At 46.2% G+C, this 25703-nt stretch overlaps 1 protein-coding gene across 1 annotated transcript; it reads right to left on the bottom strand.

The window, feature by feature from the left end:
* Nucleotides 1-7201: 7201 nt before the first annotated feature.
* Nucleotides 7202-15360, bottom strand: LOC125536655. Its single transcript, XM_048699902.1, has 4 exons — nt 15307-15360; nt 10636-11095; nt 9493-9555; nt 7202-8718 (listed from the first exon to the last, which is right to left on the bottom strand). Exons 1-4 carry the CDS (start codon nt 15358-15360, stop codon nt 8591-8593), a joined length of 705 nt encoding a protein of 234 aa, XP_048555859.1. The 3' UTR covers nt 7202-8590.
* Between the last annotated feature and the right edge of the window lie 10343 nt (nt 15361-25703).

The following is a 25703-nucleotide window of genomic DNA, read 5'->3' as shown; positions in this document are numbered from 1 at the left end:
CCGGAGGGAGGACAACCGCCGGCCTCCAACGATCTCGAGTAATGATGGTTTTTTCTGCATGCAATAGGCAGTTGTCAAGTCGAACGATTGCCGAGGCGGCATGGGGAAGTGGAGACGCCCACGTCCCATAAAGCGCCATGCGTCGCCTTGGCCTGCAGGCAATTGGGCCCGCGGCACTTCGCCTTTCCCCTTGGCTTTACCTTGAAGCCAAGTTCGAGCGTGCCTTGGGCCAGGGGGCTACTGTCGATGTTCTGGGAACCATGGTATCCAGACCTGCCTGCCTGCGGCCCACGGCGTGGCACCATCAACGGCCTGGTACGACCCATCTTCAGCTTCGGCAAGACAAGACCCCCGCGAGGAGCCCAAGTCTCGCGAGGCGGACAACACCAAGACCTTCGGAGGGAGCGGCCTCCCTAGGCTGGCTCCTGAGGAGCGGAGATTCCTATGCAAGCATTCACCTCATGAGGTCTAGGTGACTCAAGCCGTGACGACCAAGGCCAGGCGGGATCCAGCGGGCGCAGAGCAGCATGTTTCCTCTTTGGTGCTAAGGAGGCAAGTGCGGGCGCGGGCTCCCGAGGAATCACCCAAAGGTTTCCAGTCCCATGTAACAAGACCAACACCGCCAGGACGGCAGGACGGATGTCATCACCGAGCCCACCGTGGTGTCACGACTAGAAGCTTTGCAGGCGAAGACCACCTTTTGTCAGGATATGATGTACTCCCTGTCCCCCTTCAAAATTGGCCACTGCGGGATCCCTTCCCACCTTCATTTGGAGGAAAAGTACCAAGGCCACTACAAATATAGCTTAGCCACCACCGTAGAAGGGAGAGACTTCCCTAGCTCACACCCGCACAAGAACAGGCCTCCTGAGGTTGTTCTTCCTCTGTACTAGTTCATCCTCGGCCCCTCGCGAGGCTAATCCACCCCAAAGCAGGAGTAGGGTCTTACACCACAAGGTGGACCAAACCTGGGTAAACTATCGTGTTGCTTTCCCTCCCCGTTCATCGAGCTAGGCCATGAGAGCGATGATCGGTTGGCTTGAGAGGTTGAGTTCTTCGTGCACGCCCCAGAGTTCGAACCATTCCTGGGTCCGCGGAGCCCTAAATCTAACATAATCATATCTAGAGCATAAATCCGAGCATTACCAATGCAACATATAAATTTGATCCCATAATAGTTTCCCTTTTGTGTCAAGCGATAATCCCTAAAGTACTCACATTGATCCAACTTGTCTCCCATTATCATGTTGAATGGGGTTTTCTCAGGATTATCAAAGTAGTGTTTAATATTTTTCACATAACGAGCATCGAGGGTTTTCGGAGGTTCCCCATCTCCATGAGTAGCAAGTACAACTAATTTTTTGGTATTTCGTGTTCCATATCCATAACTAAAGATAGAGAACAACTTAGAACAGAAAATAAAAACTACTTAGTGATAAAGCAAACAAGCACACATGAGAATATTCACCCCACGCTATTGCTCCCCGGCAACGGCGCCAGGGAAAAGTCTTGATAACCCACAAGTATAGGGGATCGTTTGTAGCCTTCTTCGATAAATAATAGTGTTGAACCCCAATGAGGAGCTAAAGGTAGAACAAATATTCCCTCAAGTTCTATTGACCACCAATACAACTCTATGCACACTTGATGTTTGCTTTACCTAAAACAAGTATGAAACTCTTTTCTGAGAATAAAATTATGAGTAGTTTGCGAGAATAAAACTATGATTAAAATGCAAGGTAATAAAAGTAGATAGATTTTGTCAACAAGAAAGTCATTTGTCCCTAGGCAATCGATAACTAGACCGGTAACCATTCATGCAATTTTATATGAGGGAGAGGCATGAGCTAACATACTTTCACTACTTCGATCATATGCACTTATGATTGGAACTCTAGCAAGCATCCGCAACTACTAAAGATCATTAAGGTTGTGAAACCCAACCATAGCATTAAGTATCAAGTCCTCTTTATTCCCATACGCAACAACCCACTTATCTGTGTTTAGGTTTCTGTCACTCCCGCAACCGACAATAAGCGAATCATGAACCTATTGCAACATCCTATAGCGGATATCCCTCCGTTTGCATGACACGAAGGGCACCGTAGGACAGTGATACGTCTCCAATGTATCTATAATTTTTTATTGTTCCATGTTATTATATTATCTATTTTGGATGTTTAATGAGCATTATTATGCACTTTTATATTATTTTTGGCACTAACCTATTAACCGAAGGCCTAGTGCAAATTGCTGTTTTTTGCCTATTTCACTGTTTCGCGGGAAAGGAATATCAAACAGAATCCAAATAGAACGAAACTGTCGCGATGATCTTTTTTGGAACAAACACAATCCAGGAGACTTGGAGTGGAGGTCAAGGAAGCAATGAGGCGGCCACGAGGTAGGGCGGCGCGCCCCCTCCCTCGTGGGCCCCTTGTAGCTCCACCAACATACTTCTTTCGCCTATATATATACTCTTATACCCTGAAAACATCCAGGGGAGACACGAAACCACTTTTCAACTGCCGCAACCTTCTGTACCCGTGAGATCCCATCTTGGGGCCTTTTCCCGCGATCTGCCGGAGGGGGATTCGATCACGGAGGGCTTCTACATCAACACCATAGCCTCTCCAATGATGTGTGAGTAGTCTACCACAGACCTTCGGGTCCATAGTTATTAGCTAGATGGCTTCTTCTCTCTCTTTGCATTTCAATACAAAGTTCTCCTCGATGTTCTTAGAGATCTATTCGATGTAATACTTTTTGTGGTGTGTTTGTCGAGATCCGATGAATTGTGGGTTTATGATCAAGATTATCTATGAACAATATTTGATTCTTCTCCGAATTCTTATATGCATGATTTGATATCTTTGCAAGTCTCTTCAAATTATCGGTTTGGTTCGGCCTACTAGATTGATCTTTCTTGCAATGGGAGAAGTGCTTAGCTTTCGGTTCAATCTTGCGGTGCTCGATCCCAGTGACAGACAGGGAACTGACACGTGTTGTATTGTTGCCATCGAGGATAAAAAGATGGGGTTTATATCATATTGCTTGAGTTTATCCCTCTACATCATGTCATCTTAACTAATGTGTTACTCTGTTCTTATGAACTTAATCCTCTAGATGCATTGTGGATAGCGGTCGATGTGTGGAGTAATAGTAGTAGATGCAGAATCGTTCCGGTCTACTTGACACGGACGTGATGCCTATGTTCATGATCATGCCTAGATATTCTCATAACTATGCGCTTTTCTATCAATTGCTCGGCAGTAATTTGTTCACCCACCGTAATATATGCTATCTTCAGAGAAGCCACTAGTGAAACCTATGGCCCCCGGGTCTACTTTACATCATATAAGTTTCCGATCTACAATTCTAGTTTACTATTTATTTTATTTTGCAATCTTTACTTTTCAATATATACAACAAAAATACCAAAAATATTTATCTTATTATCTTTATCAGGTCTCACTTTCGTAAGTGACCGTGAAGTGATTGACAACCCCTTTATCACGTTGGTTGCGATGTTCTTTTTTGTTTGTGCAGGTACTAGGCGATTTGCGTGTAGTCTCCTACTGGATTGATACCTTGGTTCTCAAAACTGAGGGAGATACTTATGCTACTTTGTTGCACCACCCTTTCCTCTTCAAGGGAAAACCAATGCATGCTCAAGAGGTAGCAAGAAGGATTTATGGCGCCGTTGCCGGGGAGATTTGCACCAAGTCAAGTCAAGATTTGATCTCCCGTCAACTAGCCATTTCTGGCGCCGTTACCGTGGATATCTATGCTCAAGTCAAGACATACCAAGTACCCATCACAAACTCTTCTCCCTCGCATTACATTATTTGCCATTCGTCTCTCGTTTTCCTCTCCCCCACTCACATTTGTCGTTTTATTCGCCCTTTTCCGTTCGTCCTTCTGTTTGCTCATGTTACCATGTGCCTTTTATTAGATTGCATCTTCGCTTGCTAAATATCTATTGTTATGGATCCTCATCCTCTTGCTAATATTTTTAAGAGATCCAATTATGATGAATCAATTGCTAGTGAGTTGAGTGCACTAGATTATCTTTATGGAGTTTTGCTTGAAATCCGTGAATCTGAAAATTGTGATGAAGTGCTTTATAAAGTGATTCACGATAGATCTTTGAATAAAAAGCATGATTGCAATGGTGTTATTATAAATTCTATGAATGTCAATTGTGCTAATAATATGCAAAACCCTAAGCTTGGGGATGCTAGTTTTGCTATGTCCACTACTTGTTGCAATGATCATGATTGGGGTGATTCTTCTTATGATCTTGAAAATTTATTTAAGCCCCATGATGAATATAAGATTGATAATAATGAAAGTGGTTTTGGAAGAGTGTCAACTTTAGATCCCACGTATTTGGAGAATGTTCGATCTTATGCAATTTTCGATAAAAGTGGGTTTGGAGAGGTCATGACTTTAGTTAATGTTAATCCCAATATTTTAGAATAGTGTCAACTTTGCATGCATGTGGATCGTGTTGAAAATATTTTATGTGATAGCTATTTTGTTGAATTCGCTTATGGTCCCACATATAATTATTATGAGAGAGGAAAATATGATTGTAGAAATTTTCATGTTACTAAATTATCTCTCGTTATGTTGAGATTGCTATTGTTTCTTTACGCTTCCTTGCACATGCTAGTTATTGCTTGCTATGATAATTTGTTTTGCCTATAAGATGCCTATGCATAGGAAGTATGTTAGACTTAGATGTGTTTGCTACATGTTTCATGATGCTCTCTTTGTGCTTCAATTCTTGTCTTCCATGTGAGCATCATCGAAATTATCAATGCCTAGCTAGGGGCATTAAACGATGGCGCTTGTTGGGAGGCAACCCGATTTTATTTTTGTTCCTGTTTAGTAATAAATAATTCATCTATCATCTGTTATGATTGTGTTTTTTTTATGTTTTAATTAGTGTTTGTGCCAAGTAAAGCCTTTAGGATCTTCTGGGATGTTTTTTTATTTGATCTTGCTGGAAAAAACAGAAAGTTTGCGCTCACGAGAATAATTTTCGTTTTTTACCAGAGAGTGATAAAATTCCAATTTCAACTGCAGTAGATCGACATACAAGTTATTTAGGACGTCCTAATTTTTCAGGAATTTTTGAGTTACAAAAGTATTCGAAACTTCCAGATTGCTACAGATTGATCTGTTTTTGATAGATTCTGTTTTTCGAGTGTTGTTTGCTTATTTTGATGAATCTATGACTAGTATCGGGGGGTATGAACCATAGAGAAGTTGGAAAACAGTAGGTTTAACACCAATATAAATAAATAATGAGTTCATTACAGTACATTAAAGTGGTGGTTTGTTTTCTTATACTAACGGAGCTCATGAGATTTTCTGTTGAGTTTTGTGTTGTGAAGTTTTCAAGTTTTGGGGTAAATATTTGATGGATTTTGGAACAAGGAGTGGCAAGAGCCTAAGCTTGGTGATGCCCAAGGCACCCCAAGGTAAAATTCAAGGACAACCAAAAGCCTAAGCTTGGGGATGTCCTGGAAGGCATCCCCTCTTTCGTCTTCGTCTATTGGTAACTTTACTTGAGGCTATATTTTTATTCACCACATGATATGTGTTTTGCTCGGAGCGTCTTGTATGATTTGAGTCTTTGCTTTTTAGTTTACCACAATCTTCCTTGCTGTACACACCTTTTGGGATAGACACACATGAATCGGAATTTATTAGAATACTCTATGTGCTTCACTTATATCTTTTGAGCTAGATAATTTTGCTCTAGTGCTTCACTTATACCTTTTTAGAGCACGGTGGTGGTTTTACTTTATAGAAATTATTGATCTCTCATGCTTCACTTATATTATTTTGAGAGTCTTTTAGAATAACATGGTAATTTTCTTTGGCTATAAAATTAGTCCTATTATGATAGACATCCAGGATGGGTATAGTAAAAACTTTCATATAGAGTGCATTAAATACTATGAGAAGCTTGATACTTGATAATTGTTTTGAGATATAAAGGGGGTAATATTAGAGTTGTGCTAGTTGAGTAATTGTGGAATTGAGAAATACCTGTGTTGAAGTTTGCAAGTCCCGTAGTATGCACGTATGGTAAACGTCGTGTGACAAATTTGAAGCATGAGGTGTTCTTTGATTGCTTTCCTTATGAGTGGCGGTCGGGGATGAGCGATGGTCTTTTCCTACCAATCTATCCCCCTAGGAGCATGCGCGTAGTGCTTGGTTTTGATGACTTGTAGATTTTTGCAATAAGTATGTGAGTTCTTTATGACTAATGCTGAGTCCATGGATTATACGCACTCTCACCCTTCCATCATTGCTAGCCTCTTCGGTACCGTGCATTGCCCTTTCTCACCTCAAGAGTTGGTGCAAACTTCGCCGGTGCATCCAAACCCCGTGATATGATACGCTCTATCACACATAAGCCTCCTTATATCTTCGTCAAAACAGCCACCATACCTACCTATTATGGCATTTCCATAGCCATTCCGAGATATATTACCATGCAACTTTACACCGTTCCGTTTATTATGACATGCTTCATCATTGTCATATTGCTTTGCATGATCATGAAGTTGACATTGTATTTTTGGCAAATCCACCTTCATAATTCTTTCATACATGTCACTCTTGATTCATTGCGCATCCCGGTACACCGCCAGACGCATTCACATAGTCATATTTTGTTCTAAGTATCGAGTTTTAATTCTTGAGTTGTAAGTAAATTAAAGTGTGATGATTTTCATTATTAGAGCATTGTCCCATGTGAGGAAAGGATGATGGAGACTATGATTCCCCCACAAGTCGAGATGAGATTCCGGACAGAAAAAGGAGGCCATACACTACACCACAACACGAATGCAATGGCATGTAATCTTCCGGGAGAAGGCCCTTAAGAGGGCAGATAAACTACCGGGATAGAGTTTCTCCCGGCGGATAGAACTGCCACAAGAATGGCTGCCGGGAAATAGATCTCCCGGCAGATACAGATCTCCCGGCAGTTGCACTGCCAGGAAACGATGTTTTCCCGGCAGATAGAAGTATATGCCAGTAATAGTGCCCCGGCAGATAGTCTGCCCTTGACTTTTACTTACCCCGGCAGTTTTCTTGATCTTGGTAGCATATATATTTCTTTTTATTTCTATTCATACAGGAATTGATTCAATATTCGGTAGCAGACCTCAAACACATATTGACAAAAAAATTCAATATTTCAACATTCATAGATCCATTCAGTAGCATCCAACTACATCGGTAAACAGAATTTACATAAGACAATAAGATTTCTTTTGTTCAAACTAAGATACAAATGGTTTGATCTTGACGCACAGCTGCAGGCATGTCCAGGAAGAAAAATTGCTTGTTCACAACCGTTTGTTGGATGGCTTTATTAGATGTCTTGTGAATAACAGCCTCGCCACCATCCAGTGAGACCGCGTCCTTCAAAGAGAGCCACATGTCTCTCTCGAAGAATCACCAAACTTGCAATGATTTTGAAGATCGTAGCTTAATCTCGCCCCACATGCTTGTGTTGTTGCTACGAATACAAGAAACATCTAGACATCCTAGTTGACCGGTACAACTACTATCATGCATGTACTTAAAGTTTTGTAGCATTCTAACAATCTCCTCCTTGTGACAAAACTTACAATCTTGAGAAAAAAACTTGTTGAACTGCTGAGAAAACAAAATCAAGTTTAAAATTTTTGAAGTACAAATTAGCAGCATCTATGAACTAACAAAATATTAACATCAAACCAGGAAAAGATTAAAAAACTGAATACGGGACAAAGCAAAAGATATGATAGTCGTACCTTTTCTAGAATTTATTTCAGACTTTCAGTGTGTGTATATATCTATAGCAATATTACTATCGATGATTATAAATGAAATTTTTTGACACTTCAAGTACAATTCTGGATGTATAGTAAATACTAAGTAGTAAAATGCAAGGTCAAACAATTTGTACACATGCTATGCTTCCTTTTCCCCCAAAACTGCATGCCAAGCATAGCATGTTTATACTTAGGAACTCACTCGGGTGAGACAGTAAATATTAGGGTTCATCTATGAGATGCAATTTAGCGGTTCGTTTTTCTAATTACCCCGAAAGAAGTTTCCAAGCCATATTCCTAACAATCTGCAAGATACAACACTTATCTAAAGAGTACAACGCCCGACAAAGTCAGTACAAGTAGCATTTCTTTCACGGAAGGAGTAAAGTAGCATTGCTTCAATTCTAATTGTAACCATCAACAACTTTCAAAATCCAAAAGGCACAACTTACAGAAATAAAGAAGTAAAATGTATGAGTTGCTAAACTTTAGCACCTTCATTCCAATATGCAAGTACAACCGATGAAAAATTCAGAAGTACATGTAAACTGGTCTAGCATTGATTAAACAAGCTACACCAGATCCTTCTAGCACATGGGTATGTGTCCAAATTCTGGATCACACATCAGCACAAAATCACGCGAAAGATAATATCAATCTGGATTATCTACTAGAAGAGAGAACAAATCCATATGGTACCTCGTTTCGGTGATGGAACTACCAAGACAGGTTTGCTGACCTGACTACTAAATACTGGCAGATCTTTTGGTTCCTGGTCGCTCACTCCCGTGTCGCTCGCATGGGCTACACCAGTGCGCCCCACCGTAGCCACCGCAGGACCTCGGCATCTTGTTCTTTCTCTTTGGCAGCTTGCCTGCATTCGATCCATTGAATACACACTATTAGAAGAGCCCTGATCTATGTCTTCTCTTGGCTTAGAACCAGAATCATGCAACCTCGGTCCATAGATAAGGCATTGTTTAATTTTTGTATGTTGTGCATTTAACGAAGAGGAAACTGGATGCTCACTGGATTGTGCACTCAGTTTTTTTGAAAGACCAGCCATTACGAACCAAACCTGAAATTTGAAACTATGAACCAGTTGCTATAATGGAAAGAGTAATAACACCAATACAAACAACATGCTGCACTATTTCAGTATGATACAAATACAGATAATTTTACAGTATACGCTTAGTTTCTTTCAAGCTGTACAAAGTTAGATGCATATAAGGATGATTTACTGAAAGGATTAAGGTCAAATAAAGGGCTTTCTGCAAGGAATGGCCTGAACAAGAACTTGTCATAAAGCAAACAATGAGTCTAGCATCATCTGAGCAGAGTATGGCAACAATGTCATCTATAATCCAATACAGTATTTGAGATGTACCATTTGGCAAAAAAATCATTGGAGAAGTTCTCGTTGTACACAAAATTGTCTACATGCTCTATATTTTGGCAAAGAACGTATTCCAATGCAGCACTTATAATAGGAACACACGTAAAAATAGTTTAACATGCACTAAGTTGATCAAGTGAACGTGAAGAGAATTAAGATATTGAGGCTAACAGGAAAATTTCAACACCATAGCAGGGCCCATTACACATTTACTAAGGATGAACGATAGAAATAGCAAAGAAATCTCACCGTTGGTTGAGAAGGAGAGGAGGCGGGGCTGATCAGGCGGTGAAGCAGAGGGCGTAGGCGGTGCTGCTTGGGCGAAGAATTAGAGGTTAGGAAACGCTGCTTTGGCGCAAATATGTAGATGAGGTGCTACCCAGGGCAGTCAACGTAGTCAAAGCAGCGCTGCTTGGTGGAGAGGACGAGGAGGAGGCGCGCTTCTCAAAGGAGACAAAGACTAATTACATAATTTAAAATTCAAATTGAAGGACCAAATCAATGGTACAACCATGATAAATGAAAGAATTTACGCAACATGGATCCTCGGACAATCACATTCATATCCTGAAGCTGTACATTCATGGGTGTGAGTCAGATTGGTACATCAGTTCTTGTTCACATCACATCTATGCAATAATAACTTACCTATGGAAGAAATTAGAACAGAGGGCCTAGAATTCTGCACATGATACGGTCTCCTCCAAGCTAAATGCCATATTTTGAGATAGCCCAAACAATTCTGCACATAAACAGAGGGCCTAGAATTCTGAACTGCGAACTATTCACAAATCTTCTCAGAACAAAACTCGCAATTGTTACAATTTTCTGTAGTGACTTCCAAAGCACAACCAGTGCAGTACATATCCAAACAAAAAGTTTACCCAATGTATGACTGAGATAGGAAGTGTATGTATGGCCTAACTAGACTTACATAATCCGCATTCATGTTATTAAAGGTACTAGCCCCTTCTAATTTATTGACTATGGAAAATAAAATTTAGAGGCAGAGATGCCACTTTGCTTTTCTTGGTCTAGCTTTAACTGAAAAGGTTGTAGTGTGTAATAATACTGACTTGCTCATAAAAGTACAGAGCAATCTGCATTCCATAAATCCTAAGATGCAAGTAACATATTGAATTCTGAAATGCCTACACATATGGTTACGATCTGCTTTCAGTACCTCACTTTCCATCTGATGATTCAATTAAATCTCATTCATTTTGGAGTCTACTCTCTTCGCCTTATTTCTTTAAACTCTATTTTAAGTAGTTTCTATCTAATGATTCAAGAAATTATCACAAACTATAGCTCTTGTTCTGTCCACATATCACACATCACAAAACATATACCTGAGACTAATAAACCTCATAAGACAAAGAGAAATCTCACGGGTTGGAGTGAGGAAGTAGAGGAGACCCCGATGTAGTAGACGCGGCACTGCTCGTGTGAAAGAATGCAGAAGCGGCATCTGCTCGGGGGAGAGGATGTAGTCGGCGCTCTTCGGGGAGGGGACGAAGACGTGGAGGGAAGGAGCTTCTGGAAACAGCGACGCTGCTCGGGGTAGCAGCTCCTGGAAGCGGCGACGCTTCTCGAGCAGGATCTCCTGGAAGCGAAGGCGCTGCTCGATGGAGGATCTCCAGCGAGCGGCAGGGCTGGTGGCGAATGGTGGTCGGAGCGGCAGAGGGAGCTCGGGGGAGTGGTCGGGGCGGCGGAGGAAGCTCGGGGGAGTGGTCTGGGAGGGGATGGCACTGGGGTGGCATGGTCGGGGATGGAGGTGGCATTGGGGTGTGGCGAGGGCGGTCAGCAGCCGCGGAGGGTAGGCGGCGGCGGAGGGCGCTCGAGGAGGAGGCTAGGTCAGGCGGCCGATTTGGGGATTTTGGTGTGAGTCAAAGATTACGGATTTTGTTTAGTATTTGGAGTGGAAATTTTCGCCCTTCCCGTGCTCTCCGGCGTTATCGCGCGCGTAGGCCAATGAGTATTATTATACTGTACTTTTTGGTTTGGCCCCACAAGTAGTTCCCCGGCAGTTAATATGTCATTGTTTAGATGTGACGACAGATATTGTGCCCTTAGAAATGGGCATTGTTGCCGGCAGTGTGTGTGCCCTTGTTGTTTTAGTTCTGCCGGCAGTTTATATGCCGTTGGGTACTTCTACCAGCAGTTAAGAGATTCCTGGCAGATAATCTTCCCTTATGATGCTATTTCTCCCGGTAGTTAATTGCCCCCAATCAAGGGTTGTGGTGTAGTGATAAAAAAGAAACAAAAAAGGCCCAAAAATGAGAGAAAAAGAGAGAAGGGGCAATATTACTATCATTTTTCTACACTTGTGCTTCAAAGTAGCACCATGTTCTTCATGATAGAGTCTCTTATGTTGTCACTTTCATATACTAGTGGGAATTATTCATTATAGAACTTGGCTTGTATATTCCAATGATGGGCTTCCTCAACATGCCCTAGGTCTTCGTGAACAAGCAAGTTGGATGCACACGCACTTAGTCTCTTTTGTTGAGCTTTCATACATTTATAGCTCTAGTGCATCCGTTGCATGGAAATCCCTACTCCTTGCATTGACATCAATTGATGGGCATCTCCATAGCCCGTTGATTAGCCGTGTCAATGTCAGACTTTCTCCTTTTTTGTCTTCTCACACAACCTCCATAGTCATATTTTATTTCACCCATAGTGCTATGTCCATGGCTCGCACTCATATATTGCGTGAAAGTTGAAAGAGTTTGAAAATGCTAAGTATGAAACAATTGCTTGGCTTGTCATCGGGGTTGTGCATGATGGGAGCATTTTGTGTGACGAAAATGAAGCATGGCCAAACTATATGATTTTGTAGGGATAAGCTTTCTTTGGATATGTTATTTTGATAAGACATAATTGCTTGGTTAGCATGCTTGAAGTATTATTATTTTCATGTCAATATTAAACTTTTGTCTAGAATCTTTTAGATCTAAACATTCATGTCACAATAAAGAGAATTACATTGAAAATTATGTTAGGTAGCATTCCACATCAAAAATTCTGTTTTTATCATTTACCTACTAGAGGACGAGCAGGAATTAAGCTTGGGGATGCTTGATACGTCTCCAACGTATCTATAATTTTTGATTGTTCCATGCTATTATATTATCTGTTTTGGATGTTCAATGGGCTTTATTATGCACTTTTATATTATTTTTGGGACTAACCTATTAACCGAAGGCCCAGTGCAAATTGTTGTTTTTTGCCTATTTCAGTGTTTCGCAGAAAAGGAATATCAAACGGAATCCAAACGGAACGAAACCTTCGCGAGGATCTTTTTTGGAACAAACGCAATCCAGGAGACTTGCAGTGGAGGTCAAGGAAGCAACGAGGCAGCCACGAGGTAGGGCGGCGCGCCCCCCACCCTCGTGGGCCCCTTGTAGCTCCACCGACCTACTTCTTTCGCCTATATATACTCTTATACCCTGAAAACATCCAGGGGAGCGACGAAACCAGTTTTCCACCACTACAACCTTCTGTACTCGTGAGATCCCATCTTGGGGCCTTTTCCGGTGATCTGCCGGAGGGGGATTCGATCACGGAGGGCTTCTACATCAACACCATAGCCTCTCCGATGATGTGTGAGTAGTTTACTACAGACCTTCGGGTCCATAGTTATTAGCTAGATGGCTTCTTCTCTCTCTTTGGTTCTCAATACAAAGTTCTCCTTGATGTTCTTGGAGATTTATTCGATGTAATACTGTTTGCGGTGTGTTTGTCGAGATCCAATGAATTGTGGGTTTATGATCAAGATTCTCTATGAACAATATTTGATTCTTCTCCGAATTCTTATATGCATGATTTGATATCTTTGCAAGTCTCTTCAAATTATCGGTTTGTTTTGGCCTACTAGATTGATCTTTCTTGCAATGGGAGAAGTCCTTAGCTTTGGGTTCAATCTTGCGGTGCTCGATCCCAGTGACAGAAAGGGAACTGACACGTATTGTATTGTTGCCATCGAGGATAAAAAGATGGGGTTTCTATCATATTTCTTGAGCCTATCCCTCTACATCATGTCATCTTGCCTAATGTGTTACTCTGTTCTTATGAACTTAATACTCTAGATGCATGCTGGAAAGCGGTCGATGTGTGGAGTAATAGTAGTAGATGCAGAATCGTTTCGGTCTACTTGACATGGACGTGATGCCTATGTTCATGATCGTGTCTAGATATTCTCATAACTATGCGCTTTTCTATCAATTCCTCGGCAGTAATTTGTTCACCCACCGTAATATATGCTATCTTGAGAGAAGCCACTAGTGAAACCTATGGCCCCCGGGTCTACTTTACATCATATAAGTTTCCGATCTACAATTCTAGTTTACTATTTATTTTATTTTGAAATCTTTTCTTTTCAATCTATACAAAAAAATACCAAAAATATTTATCTTATTATCTTTATCAGATCTCAGTTTCGTAAGTGACCATGAAGGGATTGACAACCCCTTTATCGCGTTGGTTGCGAGGTTCTGTTTTGTTTGTGCAAGTACTAGGCGATTTGCGTGTAGTCTCCTACTGGATTGATACCTTGGTTCTCAAAACTAAGGGAAATACTTACGCTACTTTGCTGCATCACCCTTTCCTCTTCAAGGGAAAACCAACTCATACCAACCAAGATCATGATTAACCCATATGACAAAACGGATATACTCAAACATCATAGGATAGCCAAATATCATTGGGAAATAATATATGGACTTGGGAACCATGTTTAAGTATAGATTACAGCGGGGAGAAGAGGTGTTACACCACTGCATAGAGGGGGAGAGAGTTGGTGTTGACGATAGCAAGATTGTTGATGTAGATCGTCGTCACGATCCTTGCCCCGACGGCATTCTAGCGCCACCGGGAGAGAGGGGAGAGAGAGCCCCTCCTTCTTCCTTGGCCTCCCTCTAGATGGGAGGAGAGTTCCCCCTCTGGTCCATGGCCTCCATGGCGGCGGAGGGGCGGGAGCCCCTCCGCGATTGGATCTCCCTCTCCGTTCTCTTCTGTTTCGCTTTCCTGTTTTTTGGCCGAAACCGTTTCTTATATTCCCGAAGATTTGTAACTCTGATTGCACTGAGATTTTAACACGATTTTTTGGGATATAAGCTTACTTGTGCCCGAAGTAGAGCCGCAACCGAAGTACGAGGTGAGCACAACCCACCACCGTGTGCCTGGCACCTGGGGCGCACCCTGGTGTATCTTGGGGGCTGTGGGCCCCCGTTTGCCTTGATTCCAAGTCCCAAAAAATCACATATATTCCAAAATAATTCTCCGTAAATTTTTATCGTGTTTGGACATCGTTTGATATGGATATTCTGGGAAACAAAAAACATGCAAAAACAGGAACTGGCACTGGGCACTGGATCAATAGGTTAGTCCAATAAATCATATAAAAAGTTGCCAGCAGTATGTGAAAGTTGTATAATATTGACATGAAACAATCAAAAATTATAGATACGACAGAGACATATCAGCCACTTATCGTCATGGAAGTGGACACTTCTGTGATGATAATTTTCGTACTGTCATGGAACACTCTACAGCAGCACAGGTATGACTATCTTGATTCTGTCATAAAATCGACATTGATGTACATGCATGACAGAAAATGTGACCTATTGTGACAAACACATATCATTAGGGAAGTGGTTTTTTTTTTGTAGTGTAGGCACACATCTAGGGGGAGATAGCTCAACTCATGAGCTATCTCATTCTAGAAGTGCATAAATTGAACAAAGCACTTGTGCTTCAAAGATGAGTGTTTGTCTTGGGCCCAAGGTCCATATCTTTGCGGTGCCATACCAAACAAACTCAAACATGGTGGCTTCGACCACCGCCCTCCTTTGGAGGTTGAGTCTGTTTCTTGTGTGTGTTGTTTTCGCTTTCATGTGTTTGGTTTTCTTGTGTGTTTTGTTTTTGTTGATTTTTTCTCTAGTGCAAGTGCTCCATATATACCCTTCTAGTAGTGTTGGTTTTCGCATGTGACTTATTCGGAAAATTAGACAAATTCTCCTTCAAAGCTTGGTAAGAATTCTCATTCAGCCATACCTGCGAGGATTTTCTTTGGTCAAAAGTTCCTGAATACCCCGTGTCCACGGGCATGTATCGTGCGCACGGGGTCCCCGTGCCCAAGGGCTATGTAATGTGTGAACGGGGCTCACTTTGCTCATGCTCATGGGGTATGCGATTCCTGGCCCTAAAGAGGTGGGGTGTGGGGGGTCGGGTTCATTCCCACCCATCGCCCCCTCCATTCCTCGGGAGACCTCCAGTGCCGCCGCCGTCGCCTCCCCTCGTCGGTGCTCCTCCATGCATCGTCGAGGTCCTTTGCTTCGTCAAGATTGTTCGGGATGGGTTCCTCTTCCGGTATTTCCCATCCCCCTCTCATTCTGCTTACTCCATAGATCCACTTCTAGCCTTTAGGGTTCCTCCTTGATCTATAGTCTAGGGCATTTGTTCTCCTTCTTGTAGAATAGATCCTAGTGCAGATCCCTAATGGTCCCTCTGCAGCACTAACTCCCGGATTATGATCTAGAAGTGGTTGCCGATGGGGGACCCCCATGTCCATGGCGTGTTTGACGCCCATGCGCACGAGGCCCCATGTCCACGATCGTGTACAGTGCGCATGGGGTACATAGAGTGGTCTGCCTTGGTTCTTTTCTATTCTTTTTCTCACCCATCATCTCCAGCACTTGTACTTATTTGTGTTTCCCTTGCATGTTGTGTTGTTGGTGTTTGTGTGTCTTAGACTCTGCTGACAAGAGGTCCGAGGTTCGTCGCAAGCGCCCAAAGGAAAGTTCCACTGAGTTCATTGTTGCTCATCGTCAGTCGTCTGAGGATATTGGTCAGGGATCTGGTCATGACCGTGTTCACTGTCCAACCACTAAGCAACCCGTTACTGAGGCCTCCGAGGATTCAGATCAGGATTATGACTCTCAGGAAGATGCTCACTATGTCAACCCCACTGATGTAGAGGTAGAGGCTGAGGATGAGGATGATTTTGTTGACGGTGAGGAGGATGAAGAAGAAGAGATGTCTAGTCCCGAGCAAGCCATTCCTGGCAGGAATGATCTTCGTGGGCTTCCTCTTTCTCAATGGAGCAAGGGGGGATTTGGGTTGAGAGGCAGGCCCATCCTTATGCCGCTGCTACCGGTTTTGTGGGTGAATCCCCAGTTCAAGAATGAGTTTCAGTAGAGGGTTTACCATGAGTTGCTTATGACCAAGTCCAAGAATTTTGCTCAGCACAAGCAAGTCAACATTGAGGGTCTTCGGGACAATGATCATATCTACCCTAGTGTTTATTCTGCTCTTGGGAGGTTGTGCCTTCTTCCTTCTGTCTCATTCAACCATCCGTACAATGAGATCTCGTGATGCAGTTCTTTGCCAGTTTGTACTTTGCCAATGATACTTCTCGCACTCTTGCTTGGACGTCTGGGGCGCATCAGTGCTCTGTGTCAATGGCAAAGTTTTCTGATATCATTCCCTACCCTTTCATTTAAGAAGGGCAGAAAATGATGAGTATGGCCGTGTTCGGGAAGATGGGCAGCGCCACAAGGATGAGATTGCATTTTCTTATAAGCAAGAGAAGTCTTTTCTCACCGGTTCCATTAGAGATTTTCTACCTCTCTATGATACTATCTGCCATATCCTGAGGTACACTCTCACACCTAAGGCAGGTTATTCTTATAATGTGCAGAGTTCCATGTTGGATGTGTTTGTGTACGTGCATCAGAAGAAGAAGGTGGATGTTCTAGATTTCATGTTCTATGAGCTTCGTCGGTGTGTGTTGGAGAACAAGTCCTTGGTCTATGCTCCTTTCATTCAGGTGTTGATTGAGTCATTCTATGATAACCCACAAGTATAGGGGATCGTTTGTAGCCTTCTTCGATAAATAAGAGTGTCGAACCCAATGAGGAGCTAAAGGCAGAACAAATATTCCCTCAAGTTCTATCGACCACCGATACAACTCTACACACACTTGATGTTTGCTTTACCGGAAACAAGTATGAAACTATTTTGCAAGGATAAAACTACGAGGACTTTGCGAGAATAAAACTACAAATAAACTGCAAGATAATAAAAGTGGATAGCTTTTGTCAATAAGAAAGTCACTTATCCTTAGGCAATCGATAACAAGTACCAGTAATCATTCTTGCAATTTTATATGAGGGAGAGGCATGAGCTAACATACTTTCTCTACTTGGATCATATGCACTTACGATTGGACCCCTAGCAAGCATCCGCAACTACTAAAGATCATTAAGGTCGTGAAAACCAACCATAGCATTAAGTATCAAGTCCTCTTTACTCCCATACGGCATAACCCACTTACTCGGGTTTAAGCTTCTGTCACTCTCGCAACCCACCATAAGCGAACGATGCATGGACATAATGCAACACCCTACAGCGGGGACCCCTCAAGTTTGCACGAGACGGAGGGCACCGTAGGACAACACCATAAATAAAATATACAATCATACCAACCAAGATCACGATTAAACCATAGGACAAAACGGATCTACTCAAACATCGATCATAGGATAACCATAGATCATTGGGAAATAATATATGGAGTTGAGCACCATGTTTAAGTAGATATTACAGCGGGGAGAAGGCGTGTTACACCGCTGCATAGAGGGGGGGAAGTTGGTGTTGACGGTAGCAAGATTGTTGATGTAGATCGTCGTCACGATCCTTGCCCCGGCAGCACTCCGACGCCACCGGGAGAGAGGGGGAGAGAGTCCCCTCCTTCTTCTTCTTCCTTGGAATCCCCCCTAGATGGGAGGAGAGTTCCCCTCTGGTCCATGGCCTCCATGGCGGCGGAGGGGCTGGAGCCCCTCCGAGATTGCATCTCCCTCTCTGTTCTCTTTTGTTTTGCGTTCCACGGATCTGGCCGAAAACCGTTTCTTATATTTCGGGAGATCCGTAACTCCGATTGCACTGAGATTTTAACACGACTTTTTATCCGGATATAAGCTTCCTTGTGCCTGATGTAGAGCTCAAACCGACGTATGAGGTGAGCACAACCCACCACCACGCGCCTGGCCCCTGGGGTGCGCCCTGGTGTCTTGTGGGCACTGTGGGCCCCCGATTGCGATGATTCTAACTCCCAAAAATCACATATATTCCAAAATAATTCTCCGTAAAATTTTATTGCATTTGGACTTCGTTTGATATGGTTTTTCTGTGAAACAAAAAACATGCAACAAACATGAACTGGCACTAGATCAATAGGTTAGTCCAATAAATCATGTAAAAATTTGCCAAAATATGTGAAATTTGTATAATATTGGCATGAAACAATCAAAAATTGTAACATCCCAAATCTTCAATTTGGAATGTTATACATTAGATCATCAATGCATATCATATTTTATTTTGCATTTGGTTGATCGTAGAAATTCTACGCAACTCAATGACCCACGGAGAGAGTTGGGGATTTCATTATTTTCATATTTGAGTTCTCTCAAATTTTGAGAATAGGATCATTTGATTTTATTTATTTTATCGTCAATTATTTCTATTACAAAAATATGAGAGAGGGAATAAAATGAATTTCCCAAAATAAAGAAATATTGAGGATTTAATAATAAAATCAAATAAGATTTTATTTCGGAGTTTTTCGGTGTTTTATTTGAATTTAGGAAAAACGTGCATTTTTCAAAATTGCATTTAGGTCCCAAATAAATGTTTGCATTGTGCGGCTTGATTTTAGAAGCCCGTGAAAATTTATTTCGGAATTTTTGGAGTCCGTTTAGTATTTCTTTTTATTTTTCTTCCGAGCGGAATAATTAAAAAAATGCGAACCGACTTAACGGGCCGTGTCCGACCTGGACACCGACCCGGGAGGCCTTTATAAGCCGGGGGGGAGCCAGCCGAGCCCAGCCACCCGCGCCCCCAAACCCTAGCCCGCGCGCCCCGCCCTAGCCGCCGCCGCCGCCGTCGTCCGCCGCCGCCGTCGCCGGATCCCGCCGCCGAGGTTCGCTGCCGCCTCGTTTTCCGTGCCGTCATAAAAAAAAGAGAAAAAAATATATCGGCGTTCGTCGTTTTTCTTTTTCTCGGATTAAATCCGCGATTTTTCTGATTGCGATTCCTGATCTGTTTTTCGTTTTAGTATAACTTTTCGCTCGTTTATCGGAATCAGGCGATTCAAGCGCCTAGAGTTTTGTCTCGAAACCCTCTATCTGTTTAACCAACTTAAACAAGTTGTTGCTACTATAAAATTTTCCCTAGATCCAGATTTGTAGAACGAAGTTGTTTTCTTTCGCCATTTGACTTTCGTTGCTTCGTTCTATTTGATTATTTTTGCCAACCGGAGTTCTTAAGTTGAACCTTCTGGTTAAATCTCTTATTTGAGTTTTACCTGTGCATCAGATGAGTACTTATTGTATGCTTGTTTGTTTGTCTGTGATAGAATACCCGGAGTGCGCCGCTTGTTACTTCGAATCTCTAGGTTTCGCGGATCATCAGCAAGGCAAGTAACACTTTGATCATACCTTTTCTACTACCCAGTTTTATTGCATTAGATCAACCCTTACACATTGCATGATTAGGATCTAATTAAATTGTGGGATGGGAAGTAGATGAGGTAGTACCTATTACCTGTTTATTATCAAACCTTTGGGAGTTGCTTCTACGTTTGCTTATTATGCCATGCTATGCTAGTAGACGTGGATTGGGTGAGTGATATCCATGACAGATGTGAGTTTGTTAATTAATGGTTTATCTAAGGTGGCAACTTAAACACACATCTGGGTGGATTGAGGCACCTGGGTATTCCAGGACTTGCCTGTTTTCTTTCGGACCGCCACCCAGGCTCAAAGGGATCATGAGACTATTCATACTAGAAACTTCCGTGTGCAGCCACAAGCTATTATGGGCTCTAGCATAGTTGACTAAGTCGTGCGAACTCTTACAGTGGTAGACTAGCAGATGTAGGGGATGTAGGTTGGTACGGTCTACCCGATCGTAAGGTGCTAGCGCTTCTGAAAGACTATGTCTCGGTCATCCGTCTTCTCAAACACCATGTAGTGCGAGAAACCAAACGGAGGCGATCGAGTCTTGTGGGGAAAAGTGCACAAACCTATGCAGAGTGTAATAAACTAATCATGGTTAGCCGTGTCCCCGGTTATAGACATCTTGAGTATCTAGTACCTGGATTTTCATGTGAATCTCAACATGTTACTCTAAATTAATTTTGTTGGGTTATATTTAATGATGATGCTTAATTGGGATTGAGAATGCTGTCAACCATTCTCAATGTTTAACAACTACCATGATAGTAAATAAATTTATTCCTTTGATGTAGGGAAAAATTGGCTTTACGCAAAACTGTAACCATAGAGCTTTCCACCAGCCAAATATGCATATAGTATAGCTGTTTCATTTCATTACTCTCTATGTGTTACCTTGCCAGCATATTCCATGTGCTGACCCATTTCGGGCTGCAACGTTAATGTTGCAGACTTTTCTGACGATGATTAAGGAGTTTTTAGGTCGTGGTTCTATACTCAGTGATGCCGTTGGAGTTTGTCGGATTTCGGGTTCCGGCAGACCCTTGAGGTTCGAACACTGGGGTGCGCGCGGAGATTTCGCCTCCTACCTACCTGCACCCCTCCGCCTCGCTAACATCTTAGCTATGGAAAGAACAACACGAATGACACAGGGTTTATACTGGTTCGGGCCACCGTTGTGGTGTAATACCCTACTCCAGTGTGTGGTGTGGTGGATTGCCTCTTGGGATGGCATTGATGAACAATACAAGGAAGAACAGCCTCACGAGGGTCTGCTCTTGGCTGGGGCGATGAACTGCTGGGAGGAGTTCAGTCACCCTTCTCTCTCTCTCTCTCTCTTCTCTTTTTCTCGTCCTTCGTCCCCCCGTCCCCCTTGTTCTGTGGGTGGTTGGTCCTATTTATAGAGGCCCTGGTCCTCTTCCCAAATATCGAGCTGGAAGGGAGCCAACAATGGCGAGCTAATTTGAAGGGGGACAACTAGTACTAGCTATCCTCACAAAAATAGTCTTCGCCTGCACAAAGCTCTGGTGGTGACGCCGTCTTGGGCTCCACAATGACCTCCGTGTTGCAGTCCTCCTGGTCTTGGTCTTGTTGCACCGAAATGGCAACCTTTGCCTGATGCCTCGGTACTCCGCGGCTGCGCTTGCTCCCTTTGCACCAAAGAGGGAAGGAGGACGCTGCACGGGCTGGCACCCGCCTGGCGCCCTTGGTCGTCATGGCTTGCGTCACGGGCACCTCGTGAGGTACCCTGCCTTGATTTCTCCGCCTCCTCGCGAGCCAGCCTGATGAGGCCGTGCTTGAGGAAGCTCCGCGTCGTCCGCCCCGCGAGGCTTGGCCCCTCGCGAGGGTCTTGGGTCTGTGTTGGTGAAGATGGGCCGTGTTGGGCCCCCCTTTGAGCCATGCCGCAGGCCGCAGGCAAGCAAGTCTGGGGACCCCCGTTCCCAGAACGCCGACAGTAGCCCCCGGGCCCAAGGCGCGCCCGGACTTGGCCGTGCAGGGAGGTGGAAGGGCAAGGGCGAAGCGCCGCGGGCCCTAACAGCCTGCGGCCTTGGGCGCCGTGTGGCGGTTGATTGGACGTGGGCGCCTCCACTTCCCCACGGCGCCTCGGCAACTGCACGGATTGGACAAGTCCCTACATGCAAAGCGGGTCATGATTACCTGCGATCGTCGAGGTCGACGGTTGGCCTTCGCCGGCTATAAGTACGGAACGGCGCGCGCCCTTCCAGTTCATCCCCCCTTGCTTCTCCTTCTTCCCGGTCCTTGCTCCGTCTTGCTGTGATGGCTCCGATCCACCGGTTCTCGACGGTAGAGAAGGGAAAGGCTCCCTAAGAGGAACCTGACCCGCTCCTGCCGAAGAAACGACTCGTCCCCCGTGGCCCGGACGAGGGGGCCCATCAGGTGTTGCCGAGGCCTTGGTGCGAGCGGGCACCGCCGGGGTTCCCGCTTCCCTTGTATGCCCACATCGAGGGCCCTGAAGGAGCTGATGCTGATCGCCACGGGCGGCGCCGCTGTCAGCGTCGACGGGTCACGAAGGTGTGGGTCGTCCCCCCTGGGGTCCACACCAAGGGCTCCTCCCGAGTGCTCGTGCTCCACGTCACCATGCCTCCTCAGTCTTGGATCCGCCTTCCTCCCTTCTTCGCCTCCATCGTCCCACAGGGGGAGCCCCTGGAGCTTTGGCTGCAGCACGCCGGCTGCAGCACCCTCGCGACCGAGGCAGAGGTCGCGGTCGTTGCCCCGGGCGAGGTCTTCATGACTCGAGGCTGGAGCGAAATCGCCCGGGTTTGCAGGACAAGAGGCGCCTTCGCGATCCACTTGGAGTACGACGGTGCTTCGGTGATGTTCTTCAAGGTCTTCGATGTGAACGGGCGCCGACTGGAGTGCTGTCCCGGGAGAGGTGGCCGGGACCCTGCTGCGGCGAGGACTGGGCCCGCCGACCGCTCCCTTGGCGGGTCCTCAGGCGGTGGAGGCGTCGGAGGTTCCAGCGACTCCAGCGAGCTCTTCATGGCTCCGGAGATGAGCGACGACAGCTACGAGCCCCCGAGCCGCGCCGCTCCTGGAGCAGGGCGGGCTCGTCAGGCCGCCGCCGACTCTGATCTGGATGTGGTTGGCGCTGGTGCTTGACGGCCCACTATTGATGATGGCGTCTTCTGCAGGGGCGCGCGTAGTTAGTGTCCCGTTAGGATCTGTTCCCTGCGAGGAATCAAAGACGCGTCTCGTGGGGGCTTGTAAGGTGCCTGTGATCCTGTTTTGTTAATACAACCCTTGTCGTAGAACTGTGCGAGTTGATCATTACGTCTTAGCTCTGTCCTCCCTTCCGAACCTCACAAGGGCTTGGTGCTCTGCGCCGACAAGTCCCAGTCCCAAGGCGGCTTCAGCCGTCGCTGGTATGCCAGGTCGCGATGCCGTGGTCAAGGCCAGGAGGTGAGCGACCCGGAGTCCGGTAAGAGCCCCTGAGTCGCGATGCTCAAGAGGTCCCCTTTGGCGCCCAAGCAGCCGTCGTTCGGTGAGAAAGGAGAGCGGCGTCGTTAACACGGGATTGCATTAGGTGCGGGGGTGGTGCCACGGTAGCTGGTGCTTCCGGGTGGTGAATTATCTCGAGAATCAGGGGTCGCTCTCTGGCGTGTCGCCGGGTCCGTGCATCGGCAGGCGCGAGGTTGCTCGGCGAGGTCCTCGCGTGTCCCTCCCCTCTCGCCTTTGCTCCCCTTTCTGCTCTACGTCCTCGGGTCCCGGCCCTCGAGCGAGTCTCAGCCGTCGCTGGTATGTCAGGTCGCGATGCCGTGGACAAGGCCAGAGGGTGAGGGCTGGAGAGCCAGTAGGAGCCCTGAGTCGCGATGCTCAGGCACCCCCCTTTAACGTGCAAGCGGTTCGCGTGGATGAGAGCGAAGGAGACACCGCAAGAGCCTCGCCTGACGCAGCTCCTTCAGGAGATCCTGTAGACCCATCATAGAAAAAACGAGGGGTTGCCATGACAATTGACAGTCAGCTGTTGGTTGCTTCCGAAGGGTACGAGGCACTGAAGGCTTGACGAGGTGGCGCCATGCGGGGCTGCCACGGCCAGACCTCAGCCATTCAGGTTTGTCGGCGTTGCAGGGACGGAGCCATGCGCAAGCGTCGTGCCGTTTGAGAGCAGTTCCGTCAGTTGGCGTCAGTTGAGCAGGCAGCTAGGTTGAACACATTAGCCGCGAAGGATTGGATTCATTCAAATAGATGCTGGGAAGGCGGACATCGCTGGGTCTGGCCCAAGCGACTTGGGGATCATGCAGCCCGAGGGGCGCCCCCAACAAGGTAAGCTAACAACATGAAATTAAAGGGATACATGCCGCAGGGACGGACCCACGCGGCCTGGGAATAATGCAGCCCTGGGGGGCGCTCCCAGCTGGAAGTAAAACTTGAAAGATGTCACCTGATGACGTTGGGGATGAAGGGGTGTTGGTGTAGCGGACTCGGTGGGCTGCGGAAGCCGATCCTCACGAGCCCCCAGGCCTAGGGGCCTCAGGAGGCTCCGGGGGCGCTGGTGGCTCCCTGCGGGCCATCTCCATCTCCGCCAGGGCTCCGGAACGCCTGGCCTCTTGTGCCTCCATGATGCCCCTCATGAGGCGCTGATGCATGACAGCCGCGTTCGGCAAGCCGTAAGGCATGCGAACGCAGCTGTGGGGTGGACCTCCACAGCGCCCCTCTCGCGAGGGCCAGAGGCGCTCCAGAGAGGCGACTCGGTTGAGCCCTGGTATGTCGATGCAGACGCGCAGCGCACCATCCTCGCCTGGATGGGGGGGGGCACTGCTGGTAGACGGTGGCCGCCTTTCATCACCCTTGACTCCTGTAGCTCATGAATGGCCATGCTGACGAACTCCTGAGGGTCTGGCTCTCCTTGCCTTACTCCTTCTTGAGGGAAACGTGCTTCGAAGCACGCCTCCATGTGGTGCCCAAACGCCTCCCTCGTGACCCTAGCCAGGTCGGTGGCCCTCCAGGCGAGAGCCCCCGAGCCCTGCCTGAGGAGGGCGCCGGGCGCACTTTCCTATGCGACGGAAGGAGGTTCCCCCTGGGCAGGCACGGGCCCAAAGGGGCCTGCCTCCTGAGGGGCCGGGCCGGACAATGTCTTCTTCTTCTTGGGGGCGGTCTCGAGAAGCCTCCTGCTTCCGCGATCCAGGTCTTCCAGTGACGCGGCCTGAAAGGCTCGTTCCAGGGAACACACCGCGTCCTTCTCTTCACAGGGCACCGTGATGACTCCGCCACTTCCTGGCATCTTGAGGGCGTTGTAGCCGTGGTGAGTTATGGCCATGAACTTGGCCAGCACCGGGTACCCAAGGATGGCATTGTACGGCAGGTGAATGTGAGCGACGTCGAAGTCGATGTGCTCGGTGCGGTAGTTGTCACGTGCCCCGAAGGTGACAGGGAGGCGGACCTGCCCAATCGGGACCGTGGAGCCGTCGGTGATTCCAGAGAAGGGCTTGGTTGGCTGAAGCTGGCTGTAGGGCACTTGGAGATTGTTGAATGTTTCCACGGACAGGACGTTGAGCCCTGCCCCGCCATCGATGAGGGTCCTGGAGACCACCACGTTGCTGATAATTGGGGAACAAAGCATCGGGAGGACTCCGGCTGTAGCCGCCCACTTGAGCTGATCTGCTGAGCTGAACGTGATGGCGCACGCCGACCACCTGAGAGGGCGCGTGGCTTCAAGCCTGGGGAGGACTGCATTCACTTCGCGGGCGAACTGCTTGAAGATGCGTTGAGAGGCTGGAGCCTGAGCCCCGCCCAGGATGCAGGCGATCGCGCGCGGCTCCTGGAAGCCCCCAGCCCCCTAGTCTTGGTGGCGGTCCTCGTTTCTCCTTGGCTGCGGCGACAGTGGAGGGAGGCCTGTGTTGCCATGCGGGCGATCCTCGCGAGGCTGATCCCTCCAGTCTCCCTCGCGAGGCGGGTCTTGCCAGCGATCCTCGC

This window comes from Triticum urartu, chromosome 2 (assembly GCF_003073215.2).
Source record: "Triticum urartu cultivar G1812 chromosome 2, Tu2.1, whole genome shotgun sequence".
Classification (NCBI taxonomy): domain Eukaryota; kingdom Viridiplantae; phylum Streptophyta; class Magnoliopsida; order Poales; family Poaceae; genus Triticum; species Triticum urartu.
This window is presented reverse-complemented; position numbering and strand designations above follow the sequence as displayed.